At 62.7% G+C, this 16,971-nt stretch overlaps 1 protein-coding gene across 9 annotated transcripts in view; it reads left to right on the top strand.

The window, feature by feature from the left end:
• MTA1 (metastasis associated 1) overlaps positions 1–16,971 on the top strand; it is a 52,360-nt gene that overhangs the window by 33,588 nt on the left and 1,801 nt on the right. For 5 of the 9 annotated variants that reach the window (XM_030804290.1, XM_030804293.1, XM_030804295.1 and 2 more), the window contains 13 exons: positions 1,983–2,100; positions 6,343–6,445; positions 7,370–7,469; positions 7,763–7,951; positions 10,813–10,887; positions 11,137–11,195; positions 11,680–11,795; positions 12,065–12,216; positions 12,324–12,513; positions 12,745–12,834; positions 14,152–14,304; positions 14,453–14,488; positions 16,388–16,399. In XM_030804290.1, coding sequence (XP_030660150.1) covers positions 1,983–2,100; positions 6,343–6,445; positions 7,370–7,469; positions 7,763–7,951; positions 10,813–10,887; positions 11,137–11,195; positions 11,680–11,795; positions 12,065–12,216; positions 12,324–12,513; positions 12,745–12,834; positions 14,152–14,304; positions 14,453–14,488; positions 16,388–16,399 — 1,393 coding nt within the window. The remainder of the gene's footprint in view (positions 1–1,982; positions 2,101–6,342; positions 6,446–7,369; positions 7,470–7,762; positions 7,952–10,812; positions 10,888–11,136; positions 11,196–11,679; positions 11,796–12,064; positions 12,217–12,323; positions 12,514–12,744; positions 12,835–14,151; positions 14,305–14,452; positions 14,489–16,387; positions 16,400–16,971) is intronic. The other 4 variants (XM_030804291.1, XM_030804294.1, XM_030804296.1 and 1 more) reach the window with 2 other exon arrangements.

The following is a 16,971-nucleotide window of genomic DNA, read 5'->3' as shown; positions in this document are numbered from 1 at the left end:
TAGCACCCAGCAGAAGCTTGTGCCACTGGCCCCAGGGGATCGTGCCCCTGCCTCGCCTCAAATAACCCCCACTGATGAAGTCCTGATAAACACGGGCTCATGTCACAGATAAGCAAGAGTGCAGAAACAGCACACAGCAGTCACAGACACACCCAGGCCCTGGCCAGTGGAGCAGTCTGGCACCAAATAGAAACCACGTGTGTTTATTAATTTAAATAAACAGGCTGGGCGCAGTGGCTCATGCCTGTAATCCCAGCACTTTGGGAGGCCAGGGCCGGGGAAGTCACTTGAGCTCAAGAGTTCAAAAGCATCCTGGGCATCATAGTGAGACCTCACCTCTACAAAAGTGAGAAACATCAGCCAGGCATGATGGTGCACACTTACTGTGGTCCCAGCTACTCAGGAGGCTGAGGTGGGAGGATTGAGTCAAGAGGCGGAGGCTGAGGTGAATCAAGATTGCACCACTGTACTCTAGCTTGGGTGATACAGCAAGACCCTATCTCCAAAAAAAAAAAAAAGATCCAGGCAGAGTAGAGGCTGAGGCTGAGCCTGGCAGCTGGCCTCTGGATAGTTGTGTCAGTTCGAGAGGACGAAGGCCCTGAAGCATGGCTCGTGGTCACACATGGAGCAGGTGTCACGCTGGACTTTAAAGGTAGCTCTGGAAAGAAAAGACGCAGAGTAGCTTTCAGAATAGGAGAGACGGGGAAAGTGGGTAAGGGCTGGAAAACACGACCCACAGGAATCAGGAGGATGACCTGGAAACGGGAGGGCAATTGGGCACCAGGCACACATGCAGAAGAAAGTGCAGTCCTGGCTGAGGCCAGGTGCTCAGGCTGGGACTCCAGGGCCAGGCCTGGACAGGCGTGCTTCAAAAATCACCAGAACCAGCCCAGTGCAGGACAGCAGGCACACAATGCCAGACAGCAAAAGGTTGGCAAAGGCCATGTCCTGGAAATGCCATCCCAGAGGCAGCCTGGGGGCCCTGGTGTGAGGTGGCCTGAGATGGAGTACTGGCGGGAAGGGCCGCGCCTGCTGCGCGGGTGGCGGCTGGCGGCGCTGAGCCTGGTATGCTCCGTAGCGCTCCAGCGGTTGCCGCTCCCCCAAGGTTGTGCCCAGAACTCCTGATTTCTGTCGCTCTTAAAGACCTTGGAGAAGTTACGTCTTCACATTGCTGCTGCTGATAGGGATGGTTTTGTAGCCGGGTGTGGCACACGCCTGCAGTCTCAACTACTTGGAGGCTGAGGTGGGAGGATCACTTGAACCCAAGAGGCGGAGGCCGCAGTGAGCTGTGATTGCACTGCTGCGCTCCAGCCTGGGCGACAGAGCAAGACCACGTCTCAAAAAAGGAAAATAAGTCAGCCGGACACAGTGGCTGACGCCAGTAATCCCAGCACTTTGGGAGGCCGAGGCGGGTGGATCACCTGAGCTCAGGAGTTTGAGACCAGCCCGGCCAACATGGTGAAACTCTGTCTCTAATGAAGATACAAAATATTAGCTGGGTGTGGTGGCGGGCACCTGTAATCCCAGCTACTTGGAAGGCTGAGGCAGGAGAATCGCTTGAACCCGGGTGGCGGAGGTTGCAGTGAGCCGAGATCGCGCCATTGCACTCTAGCCTGGGCAGCAAGAGCGAAACTCTGCCTCAAAAAAAATAAAAAGGCAAATAAGTCATGGTTTTTGGGCTGCAGTCGTATCCACCTTGGCTTGGTAAGGGTTTGTGGAGCCTGGCCCCACCCCTGCAGCTGCTCAGAGGACCCGCCTCTGCTGACCCTCAGCATGTCTCCTCCGTGCAGTGTCACAGGGCAGGTGCATCCCCCGGTGACCCTCAAGGCCCCGCTGTAGGCTCCTCCCAGGCATGGCCGGGAGCTGTGGGGGCTCCTGCGCCCTCCCTCCTGCGCCCATGTCACCCTGCAGGAACTCTGGGCAAGACCCTCCCAGCAGCCCGGCCGTGCTGACGCCTCTCTGTCTCCTGTGGTGTTTTCCAGGATTTCTTCTTCTATTCTCTAGTCTACGACCCACAGCAGAAGACCCTGCTGGCAGATAAAGGAGAGATTCGAGTAGGAAACCGGTACCAGGCAGACATCACCGACTTGTTAAAAGAAGGTAGGGTGGGCCGCCCTGGGCACGGAGCCCTCTGTCCTGTCCTGTCCTGCCGGGTGACACACTGGGTGAGAGGAGGCTGGGACACAGCCGCCATGTCAGTGACTCATGTGTGACTGGGGGTGGCAGGTGCAGGCCTGGGCTCTGTCCACGCGGGTGATGCGTGTAGGCTGGTGTCCCGGAGTCTTCCTCCACCCACTCCTGGTGGTGTTGGGGTTCTGGGGAAGCCCCAGACCCTCAGGCAGGACGTGGTGATCAGCTGTCCTTGCACAGCGAGACCTGGTTTCCTTCTGGCAGTTGTTTTTCTTTTTCTTTTTTTTCAGACGGAGTCTCGCTCTGTTGCCCAGGCTGGAGTGCAGTGGGGTGATCTCGGCTCACTGCAGCCTCCGCTTCCCAGGTTCAAGCGATTCTCCTGCCTCAGCCTCCCTAGTAGCTGGGATTACAGGCACCTGCCATCACGCCCGGCTAATTTTTTTATTTTTAGTAGAGATGGGGTTTCACTGTGTTGGCCACGTTGGTCTTGAACTCTTGACCTCAGGCCTCCCAAGGTGTTGGGATTACAGGCGTGAGCCACCGAGTCTGGCCTTGGCAGTTGTTTTTCATTACTTTTTTTTTTTTTTTTTGGACAAGGTCTGGCTCTGTCGCCCAGGCTGGAGTGCAGTGGTGCGATCACAGCTCACTGTAGCCTCGACCTCCCAGGCTCAGATGATCCTCCCACTTCAGCCTCAGTAGCTGGAACTACAGGCGTGCACCACCACACCCCGCTAATTTTTTTGTATTTTTAGTAGAGACAGTTTCGCCATGTTGCCCAGGTTGGTCTCAAACCCCTGACCTCAAGTGATGTACCTGCCTCGGCCTCCCAAAGTGCTGGGATTACATGTGTGAGTCACTGCACCTGGCCTCGTTACTTTTTTAAAGTTCTTTTTGTCTCCAGAAATTTTCTTCTGTGTGAATCTGCCCACGTTTCTTGTCTTGCCTGTGGGTACCCCACCCTTGAGGCCTGGTGGGGCCGTGGAGCTCCAACACAGTACTCACCCCAGATGCAGGCGGCCTCCCTCAGCCTGGTGCTTCAGCAGCCCTGGTGGGAGGTCCTGGGGCTCACTGTCCCCTTCTCAACCCTGTCCCTCATCTCCCCGCTGGACAAGGCTGCGAGGCTGCCCTGAAGACGCAGGGCTCTGCCCCCGAGGGTCGGCAGGGACTCGCATCCCTGCTTCTTGGAGTTGTGATCAAGGTGTTTCGTGGTTGTCCTGTTTTGGTTTGTTTTGAGAGCGGGTCTTGCTGTGTTGCCCAGGCTGGACTTGAAGTCCTGGGCCCCAGCGATCCTCGAGCCTCAGCCTCCCAAGTAGCTGGGGCTGTTTCGTGTTCTTCTTGATTGTCCGTAAGGTGCTGGTGCATCTCACAGGTGGCTGGGGGTGCCACCTTCCCCAGGCAGCTGCGGGCTCCAGCACTGGGCTCGTGGTCCTGCTATATTGCAAGCATCTGTGCTCTGGGAGGTGCTGGGCAGGGGGGGAAGACCCCCACCTCTCTCCAGGCACACAGGGCACTTTGAGGCCTGGGTCTGGGCTTGGGGAGGCCTCTGTGCAGAGGCCTGTGGGTCGGAGCCTGGGGAGGCCGCTGTGCTAGAGCCTGGCCTGTGGGTCTAAGCGTGGGGAAGTCGCTGTGCTGAGGCCTGTGGGTCTGAGTGTGGGGAGGTCGCTGTGCTGAGGCCTGTGGGTCTGAGTGTGGGGAGGCCGCTGTGCTGAGGCCTGTGGGTCTGAGTGTGGGGAGGCCGCTGTGCTGGGTCTGGGCCTGTGGGTCTGAGTGTGGGGAGGCCGCTGTGCTGGGTCTGGGCCTGTGGGTCTGAGTGTGGGGAGGCCGCTGTGCTGGGGCCTGTGGGTCTGAGTGTGGGGAGGCCGCTGTGCTGGGGCCTGTGGGTCTGAGTGTGGGGAGGCCGCTGTGCTGGGTCTGGGCCTGTGGGTCTGAGTGTGGGGAGGCCGCTGTGCTGGGTCTGGGACTGTGGCCTCCAGGGTGCCCTGCTATCATGCCAGGGTCTCCCAGCCTGGGGCTGTCTTGCCTTTCTGGCCTGGCCAAAGGTGAAGGCCTGGCAGCCGCGCCCAGGTGAAAAGGCAGAGTCCGTGGCTGGGAGACAGGTGAGAAGGCAGATCACATGAGGGCCAGAGAGTGAGGAGCCGTCTCAGGTCAGAGGCCCTCACCTGGCGCATCTGTACCTTCGGCCTGGGGCCGGTGGGCCTGGCAGGAGAATGGGCCTTGAGGTGCCCCCATCTTACCGTGCACACAGGGCTGAGATCCGACCTGGAGAGATCTGGCGGGGCTCTGCAGGGCCTGGGGCGATGGGACTAAGGGTCCACCAGCCTGAGCCAGCTGCAGGAGCCGGCCTCCCCTCCCCACGCCGCCTTCCCCGCTGCCCTGCTGTTCCTTGGCTTTTGGGCCACTGGTGCAAGGACCAGGGATCCCACCAGCTGGTGTGGGGCCGGGACGTGGCTTCCAGAGCCTTCCCCACCTCCGGGAGGCTGTGTCCCTCTTGAGTGATGGAAAATTGCACACTAGTTGTGCACCTGCCTTTAGTGAGTTTGGAATGTCAAAGGGAGTGCGACCGTCATGACCAGTGGTGAGCATACATGGAGGCACCATGGCTTGCGTGGGTCCCACCAAGGCTCAGCTTCTTGGCCATCAGGGAGCTGGACCCCAGCTTCCCCAGGGTACGCCTGAGCCAGGTGAGGAGTCCACACCAGGCCGAAGACCCCCCCAGCCCGCCTCGCTGGTTCACACAGCCCCAGACCCTAGCTGACCCCGTCCTCACCTCCAGGGCTGTGCGGCGGCCCCTCCCTCTGCGGCACTGCGCTTCCCTGGCTGACCCCGTCCTCTGAGTCTGGCCAGGCATTGTTTCCTAGGGGCTGCAAGGCCTGACCTTCCCTGGACACACGGCCCAGGATGCCTGGCCCTCGGGGCAGGGTCTGGGAGCCAGTGCCCCTTAGCGAGGGATAGCATTTTCTTGGGGACTTTCTAGCCTCAAGAGCTCTCTCCATGCTGGACCTGCAGCCGGGCGCCCCAGTGCAGGCGCCTCGCACTCCATGGTCCTTGGTCTGGAACCTCGGTGCTGCCCAGGGCTGGAGGGGAGCCGCCTGCAGAGTCTGAGCCTGGCACCCTGCACGGAGCTATGGAGGCGGCTGAGGGGCAGACAGAGGACAATTGTGGAGCTCTTTCTCCAAGTCCGCCCCCAGGAGTCAGGCTCAGCCATGCTCAGACACACATTCTCCTGAGGGTGTCTCCCAACACCACGGTCTTGTTTTTTGGCGAGTAAAAGGCTGTTTGGTCAGAAACCCCTCCTGGCCCTGGCCGGTTGCGGGCGTCCGGTGGCCTCTTCACCAGCCTTGAGTTCTCCATCGTCCCAGCTTCCAGAAGACAGGAAACAGCTGGTGCCTCCAGAGGCGCGCCCACTCCCTGGCCCCCGGCTCTGGCTGTGCCAGGCTTAGCAGCAGCTGCCCCACAACCCCCCGGGGTGGAAGAGGGGCCAGAAGGTCCCTGGAGGTGGTGTGCCTGCTGCTGTGACGTGGCAGGGCCCTCTTGCAATAGCACGTGAATCCAAGTATCTCAAAATAAAAAGCTTGGGCCGGGCGTGGTGGCTCACGCCTATGATCCCAACACTTTGGGAGGCCAAGGCGGATGGATCACCTGAGGTCAAGAGTTCGAGACCAGCCTGGGCAACATGGTGAAACCCCGTGTCTACTGAAAATACAAAAATTGGCTGGGCGTGGTGTCGGCGCCTGTGATCCCAGCTACTCAGGAGGCTGAGGCAGGAGAATCGCTTGAACCTGGGAGGCAGAGGTTGCAGTAAGCCAAGATCGTACCACTGCACTCCAGCCTGGGCGACAGAGTGAGACTCCGTCTCAAAAAATAATAATAATATAAATAAATAAATAAAAATGAAAAGCTTGATTTAAATTTACAAACCAACCTTCCCATCTCTTGTGGCCACAGTTCTTGGAGCCCTGCATTTTGGGTGGGCTGGGAGGCCCCTTGCGTGTGCACCCAGCCCCGGGTTGAGAGGCCACTGTGTGCCGAGTGTGCGTGTGTCTACCTGTGTGTGCAACAGCCTCCGTCCAGCCTTGCACCCTGGCCTCACCTATGGGGCCCTGCAGCCCTTCCCCCTCCCCATCCCAGCAGCTCCCTGTGCCCAGGGAGGAGAGGTGCGACCCGGCACGCCGGGGGACCCTGTCTCAGAAAGGCCACACTTCCTCCCTGTAGGCGAGGAGGATGGCCGAGACCAGTCCAAGCTGGAGACCAAGGTGTGGGAGGCGCACAACCCACTCACAGACAAGCAGATCGACCAGTTCCTGGTGGTGGCCCGGTGAGTCCTGCTCCCGGGCAAGGCCAGCAGGAGTGGTGCCTGGAGCTTCTGTTCTCCCTGCCCTGTGGTGGGTGTTGGGGACGTGACAGTCTTGGATCCCATATCCCAACATGAAGCCCATGCACTGCAGCCCTGAGAGCCCCGTTAGCAGTTCCCAGAGAGGCTCGGGAGTGCTGGGCCCAGGCCCTTCGTTAAATAGGAGGGCGGCCCTTTTGGGGGGCAGGCCTGTGTGCCCGCCCACGTGTCCCTAATGGGGCTTTCCCAGGATGAGCCGGAGGCGTTTTCCCACTCCTGGGCCACTGGGAGCAAGTGGGCTGGGCCTGGTCAGGGAGCAGAGCAGCTGCAGCCCGGGCAGACCCCTGGGGCAGGGCGAAGGCCGAGGCCCAGGAGAGGACCATGCACCTTCCCTGCCAGCAGCCTGGGAGGTGGAGAGAACCCCAAAAGAAGCCCCAAGGCGTCTGCCAATCTATCTGGATGCCCTCAGTCAGATGCACGTGGGTTCTGGGGTGGGTGCTGGGCCCTACTCTGCAGCCTGGGGCCCAAGACACAAGGAGTCCTCGCCACCTGCGGGCTGCTCCCTGCGATGCCCATGCAGTTTGTCCCTGCTGCCCCTGGCACCTGGGGAGCGGCGTGCCTGGGGGGAGTCCATGCTGCCCGTGGCCCCTGGTCCCTGGCGCCTGGGGAGCGGCGTGCCTGGGGGAGTCCGTGCTGCCTGTGGCCCCTGGTCCCTGGCGCCTGGGGAGCGGTGTGCCTGGGGGGAGTCCGTGCTGCCCGTGGCCCCTGGTCCCTGGACCCTGGGGAGCGGTGTGCCTGGGGGGAGTCCGTGCTGCCCGTGGCCCCTGGTCCCTGGCGCCTGGGGAGCGGCGTGCCTGGGGGGAGTCTCTGCTCGGCCGACACTGTCGTCATCGCATCTCCTTTCCCCAGCTCCGTGGGCACCTTCGCACGGGCCCTGGACTGCAGCAGCTCTGTCCGACAGCCCAGCCTGCACATGAGCGCCGCAGCTGCCTCCCGAGACATCACCCTGGTAAGTGGGCCCAGGGTGGGACAGCTGAGACCTGGGGTGACCCACGGCCCAGAGTGGCTGCACCCTTCCTCCTACCAGGGCCCAGCACCTGCCCCAGTATTCAGGACCCCTGCAGACGTGCTGTCCCGCCTGGACTGGCCTTTCCTATCCACCCCAAACTCGGCCAGACTGTGCTGAGGGTGCAGGGAGGGCCCACAGCAGGGGATCCTTGAGGCACTGAGGCAGGGGGTGCCGTGCCACAGGTGCAGGAAAAGCCACCTTGGCCCGGGTGACCCTGCTGTCTCCTGCCGCAGTTCCACGCCATGGATACTCTCCACAAGAACATCTACGACATCTCTAAGGCCATCTCGGCGCTGGTGCCGCAGGGCGGGCCCGTGCTCTGCAGGGACGAGATGGAGGAGTGGTCTGCATCAGAGGCCAACCTTTTCGAGGAAGCCCTGGAAAAATATGGGAAGGATTTCACGGACATTCAGCAAGATTTTGTGAGTAGCGTGGGTGGCGATGGGGGAGTGGCTGGCCATGCCCATCTCCAGGTGGGCTGCGGGGGTGTGGGGTCCACATCCCACTCTGCCCTGAGGGAGCCTGTCCTGCACCCTGATTCCCTGTGTGGAGCTGCACGAGTTCTGTCTCAGCTGCACTGGGCCGCCATAGTCCCTCCTGTCACACTGGTTCAGCAGACAGGCATGGGGGCGCTGGTGGGGCCTGGGCATAGAGAGCCACGCTGCAGCCACCATTGCGTGATGAGGATAAGGGTCGGCCCAGGTGACGGAGGCCAGGGTATCCTCACGGAGACTTTCCCTTCCTTGCCGCCCCCTCCAGCCCCAGGCTTGGTTTTGCTGTTTTTGACTAAGCTGGACCTCTTGTTTCCTCATGTCCTTGTTTTCTGTCTTAAGTGAGTTTAGCCCAGCAATAGGCCTAGACAGTCTTCATGGTATGGGGTCTCCCTTCCCTGTACCTCCACCTCAGGACCCCTACCCTCCAACCGTCAGCCTTCCTAAAATACTTTTAATCTGTTAGAAGAGCATCCCCATGTGGAGGTGGTGGGGCCCCCGACCATCAGCCCTGGGGAGGTGGAGCCTGTGGCAGGGCAGGGAGGAGCCCCAAAGGGGCCAGGACACAGCGGGGTTGCTGGTATCTGATGAAAAGCACCATCCAGGCAGCAGCGCACAGGCCAGCGCAGCAGAGACTGGAGAAGCATCTGGAATTCGGAAGAAACAAACATGGGGTTGGGTAGGGTGCCTAGACCTGAAGAGGAGGAGGGACGGCAGCCAGCCATGAGGCTCCCGAGGATGCATCTGCTGGGGGCAGGAGTGCAGCTTTGTGTGGGGGCCTCTGGCCAAGGAGAGAGCTTGGCCGGGCGGGAGGAGTCCCTGACCGTCCCTGGGGCCAGCAGCCTCTCCAAGGCGGATACGGATCTCTCCAGGCTTAAAAAACAAACCAAGATGAGCAGAACATGTTCAGACTAGAGGACGAGGGCTAGAAACAAAATTCACCAACTAGGCTCAGACCGGGGCAGAATTTGAGGGAGACCCTGCTGCACATGGTTCCAGCGGAAGGGAACCCAGTGCTGAGCCCACGTGAGCCTAGCGAGGCAGCACTCGGGGCTGTGGCTGCGGGGCCGTGTCCAGGCGCGGGGTTGGGGGCTGCGGCTGTGGGGCAGTGTCCGGGTGCGGGGTTGGGGGCTGCGGCTGTGGGGCCGTGTCCAGGTGCGGGGTTGGGGGATGTGGCTGCGGGGCCGTGTCCAGGCGCGGGGTTGGGGGTGCGGCTGTGGGGCCGTGTCCGGGTGCGGGGTTGGGGGCTGCGGCTGTGGGGCTGTGTCCGGGTGCGGGGTTGGGGGCTGCGGCTGCGGGGCTGTGTCCGGGTGCGGGGTTGGGGGATGTGGCTGCGGGGCCATGTCCAGGTGCGGGGTTGGAGGCTGCAGCTGCGGGGCTGTGTCCAGATGCGGGGTTGGGGGCTGCGGCTGCGGGGCCGTGTCCAGGCGCGGCCTCGCGTCCAGGCGCGGTCTCGAGGGCTGCGGCTTGCGGGGCCGTGTCCAGGTGCGGGGTTGGGGGCTGCGGCTGCAGGGCCGTGTCCAGGTGCGGGGTTGGGGGGCTGCGGCTGCGGGGCCGTGTCCAGGCGCGGTCTCGGGGGGCTGTGGCTGCAGGGCTGTGTCCAGGCGCGGTCTCGGAGGGCTGCAGGGCTGTGTCCAGGCGCGGTCTCGGAGGGCTGCGGGGCTGTGTCCAGGCGCGGTCTCGGAGGGCTGCGGGGCCTGTGTCCAGGCGCGGTCTCGGGGGGCTGTGGCTGCGGGGCCCTGTCCAGGTGCGGTCTCGGAGGGCTGCGGCTGTGGGGCTGTGTCGAGGGAGCAGGCCCCACTCTCCTTCATGCCAGATGCAGTGGACCAGACTGAGGAACTATCTGAACCCTTATTTAATAAGACATGTTTCTTAAATCCATGCCACAGCCCCGGGCGTGGTGGCTCACGCCTGTAATCCCAGCACTTTCGGAGGCCAAGGCAGGAGGATCGTGAGGTCAGGAGATCAAGACCATCCTGGCCAACATGGTGAAACCCCATGTCTACTAAAAATACAAAAATTAGCTGGGTGTGGTGGCAGGCTCCTGTAGTCCCACCTACTCAGGAGACAGAGGCAGGAGAATCACTTGAACCCCGGGGGTGGAGGTTGCTGTGAGCCGAGATCGCACCACCGCACTCCAGCCTGGGCGACAGTGTGAGACTCTGTCTCAAAAACAAAAATGGCTGAGATGGCCAGGCATGGTGGCTTACGCCTATAATCCCGTTTGGGAGGCCAAAGTGGGTGGACCACTTGAGGTCAGGAGTTCGAGACCGGCCTGGCCAACATGGTGAAACCACGTCTCTACTAAAAATACAAAAATTAGCCAGACGCGGTGAGAGGTACCTGTAGTCCCAGCTACTCAGGAGACAGAGGCAGGAGAATTGCTTGAACCGGGGAGGCAGAGGTTGCAGTGAGCCGAGATTGCACTGCTGCACTCCACTCTGGGTGACAGAGCGAGACTCCGTCTCAAAAACAAACAAAAAGGCTGAGATGGAGGCTGGGTTGTCAGTGCCACCTCGGCAAGATCTCGACCTTGACCCTGTGCCAGCTCCTCTTCCCCTGGCGTCACTGTGTTTTGGCACCTGGCGGGGGGACCTGCTTCATCAGCTGCCCTCCGCATCTGCCTACCAGCAGGGGCCTGGCCTCCATGCACCAAGCACACCTCACCCTCCGGCCTCCCGCCCCCTCTGTGGCCTTCTGGCCGCAGCCCTGCCCCTGCCCCTGCCCCTGCCTGCGTGGCGTGCCTGCCTCCTGCCCCTTCCTGCTTGTGTGACACGCCTCCTCCCACCCAGCTCCCGTGGAAGTCGCTGACCAGCATCATTGAGTACTACTACATGTGGAAGACCACCGACAGATATGTGCAGCAGGTGAGCCCGCCCGCCACTCAGTGCCCGGGGTGTGCCGCCTCCGCGTCCTGCGCCCCATCCTCTCCTAGCAGGTGGGCGTGCACCGCTACAGCAGGAGGGGAAGGAAGGCTCCTGCGTCCCTGGCCCGGCTCTCCTCTCCATGGCGCTCTCCTTTCTATGGCGCTCTCCTCTCTGTAGCCTCCAGCCTTCTGCACTGCAGCCCCAACCTGGGCCTCCCCGCTGACCTCTGATCTTCTCTTTTGTTTTAAGAAACGCTTGAAAGCAGCTGAAGCTGAGAGCAAGTTAAAGCAAGTTTATATTCCCAACTAGTAAGTGTGCCCTCACAGCCGTTGTCCTCGTAGCCCTGGGGGCCAGGGAGGGTGGGGCCAGCATAGGGTGCGGGGGCCAGGCGGGTCCCAAGGAAACTCAAGCTCAGAGGCTGGGAAAGTTGGGGCAGCCCCCGGGAGGGTGGCGCAAGGCTGGGGGGCTCTGGCTGCAGACACAATGGCCATGTCTCTGTCATCCTGGCCTCCTGGTCAGTAAGGGGGCATTGGGATTCCAGCCCACACTGCCAGGGTTCAGTCCCTGAGCTGGGCTCCATGCTAGGGGAAGCATGGGGGCCTGGAGAATGGCTCAGACCTCAGCAGGGGCTCCCAGGAACTGAAAGGGAGAAAGGAGGATCCCTGCCGAGGCCGAGGGGTGCGAGGACGTGCTCCTGGACGAGGGGTGGTCAGCCACGGTGCGTGCCGGGCAGATGGGCCCCCGAGGTTCATGCTCCTGCAACTCCTCTCTTCTCTCCTTTCCCTCTTTAAGTAACAAGCCAAACCCGAACCAAATCAGCGTCAACAATGTCAAGGCCGGTGTGGTGAACGGCACAGGAGCGCCGGGCCAGAGCCCTGGGGCTGGCCGGGCCTGCGAGAGCTGTTACAGTAAGTGCCCTGGATGGCCGGGGGCGCACTGCACGCCCGCCTGTGGGCCGCGGTGCCTGCGTTGGCCCTGAGGGCTCCAGCATGGCCCAGCCTGCGAGGGGCCCACTGATGATGGGGGGCTGCATCCCAGGGCTGTGGTTGGGAGAGCCTTGGGGAACGTGCGGGCGTGCCCGGCGGGTGGGGGCGGCCGGCGTGGGGGTGGCGGGGAATACTCTGACATCGCTGGTTCTGCTTAAGAATCCGTCTATTTCCAACTTTGTTGTCCGTAGCCACACAGTCTTACCAGTGGTATTCTTGGGGTCCCCCTAACATGCAGTGTCGTCTCTGCGCATCTTGTTGGACATATTGGAAGAAATATGGTGGCTTGAAAATGCCAACCCGGTTAGATGGAGAGAGGCCAGGACCAAACCGCAGTAACATGGTAAGGGGGGGGGACGCCCGCCCTGCCCGCCGTGAGCGTGTCGGCCGCGCGGGTCCTCAGCCCCCGGTCATGGCGCTGTGTCGGGGCGGTTGCGCCCCCTTCCGCAGAGTCCCCACGGCCTCCCAGCCCGGAGCAGCGGGAGCCCCAAGTTTGCCATGAAGACCAGGCAGGCTTTCTATCTGCACACGACGAAGCTGACGCGGATCGCCCGGCGCCTGTGCCGTGAGATCCTGCGCCCGTGGCACGCTGCACGGCACCCCTACCTGCCCATCAACAGCGCGGCCATCAAGGCCGAGTGTGAGTCCTTCCAACGCCCCGCTTTACTCTGTTCCTGCAGGTGGTGGGGAGGGAACAGCAACCTTGGGGCCCAGCCTGTAGCCCCACTGGGAGTTCTGATCTCAGGGAGCCCCACGTCCTCCTTGGTGCTGACATGGCCGAGCCCAGTGAGGGCTCCCAGGTCAAGGCGCAGGCAGGGTCCCATGCTCCCCTGGGGATGCCCCACCCCTCACACTGTGTGGTACCCCGCAGGCACGGCGCGGCTGCCCGAAGCCTCCCAGAGCCCACTGGTGCTGAAGCAGGCGGTGCGCAAGCCGCTAGAAGCCGTGCTTCGGTATCTTGGTGAGCAGCCAGGCGCGATGGGGGCTCCTAATGCTGCCTGCAGGCGGCTTCTGACCCAAGCTCATGCACTGGCGCTCCCAGCCTTCTCTAGCTGGGAGCTCCTGGACAGCCCCCCAGGGCCTGGAACTGTCCTTTTGGGGTACTCTGCACCGTGCCAGGCTCAGGCAGACCCACTAGGACCCAGGCTGTTCCCTGCTCCTGGGGTCGTGATGGGGCCCAGTGCGGAGTGGCGGCAGCCCTGTCTTCTACGGGGCCAGCCTCCTCAAGGCACACCCAGGGGGCTTCCCTGCCAGTCTCGCTACCCTGTTCCCTGTGTTCTGATCGTCCCTGGGGCCTGAGGGTCTGGAGTTTAGGCGGTGCACACCCCTGCCTGTAATACCACTAAGACAGGGTCGCACCTGCTGCCTGCAGGGAGTATACTTCCTGAGCTACACCCACTCCACAGGGGCAGCACTCAGGCCTCTGTAGGCCCTCGGCAGAGGGAGGTGCACACCTGGCAAGCAGCCTCAGGCGGGGGTTCCCTTGCCTTTGAGCGTCTGAGGACACCCGAGAACCTCAGCCGGCTACCCTGGCCCAGCCAGAAGCAGCTTGCTGGCTGGGCCAGACATTTGTGGCGGCGGTGGAGGGGGGGCCTCCCCCATTTGCTGGGCTCGAGTGGGCTTGTCCATCTGCCCTCCAGACACAGGGTGACTGTCCTGAGAAGGACATTCCAGAGCCATGAGCCAAGTGTGCTTTGAGATTCAAGTGGCTTTGGCATTGCTCCCTGTTTGGGGTCGTGGCCCCTGTCCTGTGGGAAGAGGTGGCTGGTGTCAGGGCTGGTCCTCGGCAGCTGTGTCCCTGGCCAGGCTGGCTGGATGGTTGGTTCACTGACCAGCAGCCAGCCCTCTACTGGCAGCTCCAGGGGCCTGGACATGGGGGCTGTTTAATAGGTGTGCTGTGCTCACGGGCCTGTGTATGGATCCTGTTGCCCAGGGGCTCAGGGGCCTGGCCCCTGCCAGGTGGTCTCCCTGCTCTCTGGGGTGCACTGGGGTGCAGGACTGGCCTGGGGTGCGGGACTGGCCTGGGGTGCAGGACTGGCCTGGGGTGCGGGACTGGCCTGAGCACACGCCTTACCGAGGGCACTCGTTGCTCCTGGGCTCCTGGTTCTGTGGTGGCCTCCCCACTTCCAGCCCAGTCAGGATGGGGCCTTGGGGCTGGGGGCCTCGTGGGGCTTAGTTCCTGGTGGTACCCTGGAACCATGAGGGCTGGAGCCTGGGCCCGCCTGCCCCTCCCCTGCTGGGCAGAGGCGACTCGTTCTGCCTGTGTCACTCCCGGCAGAGACCCACCCCCGCCCCCCCAAGCCTGACCCCGTGAAAAGCGTGTCCAGCGTGCTCAGCAGCCTGACGCCCGCCAAGGCGGCCCCCGTCATCAACAACGGCTCCCCCACCATCCTGGGCAAGCGCAGCTACGAGCAGCACAACGGGGTGGACGGTGAGTGGCCCCCTCGCCCAGTGAGTCCGTGCCCCGCCCGGTGAGTGTGGCCCTCCCCGCCTGATGAGTCCGGCCCGTCCCCGCCCGGGCACTCGCGGTGCGTGCTGACGCTGTCTTCTCTCCCTCTCTCCCACCCCGGCGCTGCCAGGCAACATGAAGAAGCGCCTCTTGATGCCCAGTAGGGGTAAGGCCTGGGGTCGCGGGCGGGCGCTGCGCCGGCCCCGCCCGTGATGCCTGTGCTGTGCTGCTGAGTGTGTCCCCGCGGCGGGCGGCCCAGGGCCCGTGCTTGGGGCAGTCCACGTGAGCCAGGCCACAGCCCAGTCCCCCACGTTCCCCCTGACATCACTGGTCCCTCGGTGAAGACCCCCCGAGCCCAGGCATCTGGCCCTCGGCCCCCTGGCCCCGCGCCCTGTCAGTGGACTGTCCTGGCACGTGTGGCCCTGGCGCCCCTGCCTGCGCTGTCTGCCATCGCGCTGTGACTGCCCGCATGCTGCCAGCCTCAGCTCATGGGGCCGCCCGTGCTGTGCCTGCAATCCTTTCGTGCGCCTGCCAGGCGGGACAGTGGGGAGGGGTGGTCGGGGTGTCTGCGCGGGCCGTGGGCGACTGAGCTTGTGCACATTGGCGCCTTCTGTCGGAGGATTGGCTCAGGTGCTCTGTGCCGGTTGCTTGGAGCAGGGGCTGCGGGACCCCAGGCCCCTTGGGGAAGAGCAGATAGGACCAAGCCCAGCATGAGGAGGCCAGGTGTGTGGGGCCCGGGTGTGCACCCAGGCCTGGGCCTCCGGGTGTGCAAGTGCTGGGCCTGCCAGTGTGGATGTGCCTGGAGCCCCTTCCCCAGGCGGCTTTCACTGAGGGTGCTGGCCAGGGCAGCAGGGCCGGTTTGGGGACCTAGAGGTGGATATGGGCAGTGGCCGCCCAGCCCAGCCAGCCCTGTCCCCTCGGGGCATTCTCTCGAGGCTGCTGGGTGTCCTGGTAGGCACGTCCCGTGGGGTCAGCGCGCCGGCTGCAGCGCAGGGTGGGCCTGAGATCGGGTGCCGGGCTCCCCCATCTCCACCTGTCTGGACCACACACCCCTGGCCTGTCCGTGCAGCTTCCTCCCGACAGCCCTTGGTGGTGTCTCTGTCTCGGCCCCAGCCCCCACCCTCCTTTCCTGGGGCACCCTCCCAGCCATCTGGTGCTGGGGCTGCTCCCATTGCCTAGTCCTGGGCCCAGGGCCAGCCCACTCTGGGCTGGCTTTACTCGTCTGTTCCTAATGGCGGGGCGTCCCAGGAACGGCCCCATGAGAGCTGGTAGAAAGAGGAGGGAGTCCTTGTCAGCAGGCATCTTCGAGCTTTTTTGTTTGTTTGTTTGTTTGTTTTTTTGAGACAGAGTCTTGCTCTGTCTCCCAGGCTGGAGTGCAGTGGCACCATCTCGGCTCACTGCAAGCTCCGCCTCCCGGGTTCACGCCATTCTCCTGCCTCAGCCTCTCCGAGTAGCTGGGACTACAGGCGCCCGCCACCACGCCCGGCTAATTTTTTGTATTTTTAGTAGAGACGGGGTTTCATCGTGGTCTCGATCTCCTGACCTCATGATCCGCCCACCTCGGCCTCCCAAAGTGCTAGGATTACAAGTGTGAGCCACCGCGCCTGGCCATCTTCGAGCTTTTTGTTTTGTTTTGTAAAAAGCAGTTAACCAGCAAGTTACACAAAAGCTTATTTATTCCCATTGAATTTTCCACACCTCACACTTCAGTCCCAGCTGTGCAGTGCTTGTGAGGGAGTACCACCACTTGCCGCCTGGCTGGGCGGGGCCCTGGGCTCAGAGGGGTCAGCCACAGAGGAAGCGCCTGTCCTGACGTGTAGTGGCCAGGACCTGGGCGCTGGAGAGGGGCCGGCTGGGTGAAGACGGCTCCTGGGGGCATTGGCACACACGAGATGGGGTTTCTGTCCAGCCTGGGTAGGCGTGAGCTGAGCTTGAGCGAGGGCCGGGCCATTTGCCCGTGCAGCCTGTTGCGCTGTCCCCACCTGCGGGGCCTGCAGACGGGTGCGTGTGGCCCACTAACCTAAAGCGTGTGTTTTCTTCCCTCTGCTGTCCACCGCTCTGGTAGGCACTTACCTGGGTAAGTAGTTTTTGTGCTATTGGCCAGCCCTGGGCGGTGGGCCTTGGCTTGTGGCAGGTGCCCTGAGGTATGGCTGTTCCTGTTCGGGAGCGCTGCAGATCAGGCACCTGGGCCCCCACTGACCCTGCCCGGCAGAGCTAAGCACACTGGTAGAGAAAGGCTGACCCAGGGCTCCAGAGCCCCAGTTGGCCCCCAGGGTAGTGCCCCAAGTTAGGAGGCAGCTGCAGGTAGGGAGGGGCTGGCCAGGCCGCTTGTGTTCCTTAAGAGACGGGCCTCTGCTAAGCAGCATTTTTGGAGCTGGCAGGTTGCTCCGATGCCCCTGGGCCCTGGCACCTGACTGAGTTGAATATGACGTTCTGTCCTCTCTGAGCTGGTCCTGCTGGGAGCCGAGCCATCCTGGGACCAGCTCCCACATGCACACACCCACACTCACAGGCAGGGCAGTGGGGGAGGGCAGTGGGGGAGAGCAGCGGCAGTCCTGGGCCCAGCTGGGGGTGACCAGGAGCATGGACCCCGCTTCTTGGCCCAACTCCCGCAATGCCCCTTGGGCTCCTCACCCTGCACTGTGGGAA

Source organism: Nomascus leucogenys, chromosome 22a, assembly GCF_006542625.1.
Source record: "Nomascus leucogenys isolate Asia chromosome 22a, Asia_NLE_v1, whole genome shotgun sequence".
NCBI lineage: Eukaryota > Metazoa > Chordata > Mammalia > Primates > Hylobatidae > Nomascus > Nomascus leucogenys.
The sequence above is the reverse complement of the archived record's forward strand: the minus strand, read 5'-3'. Positions and strand labels throughout refer to the sequence as shown.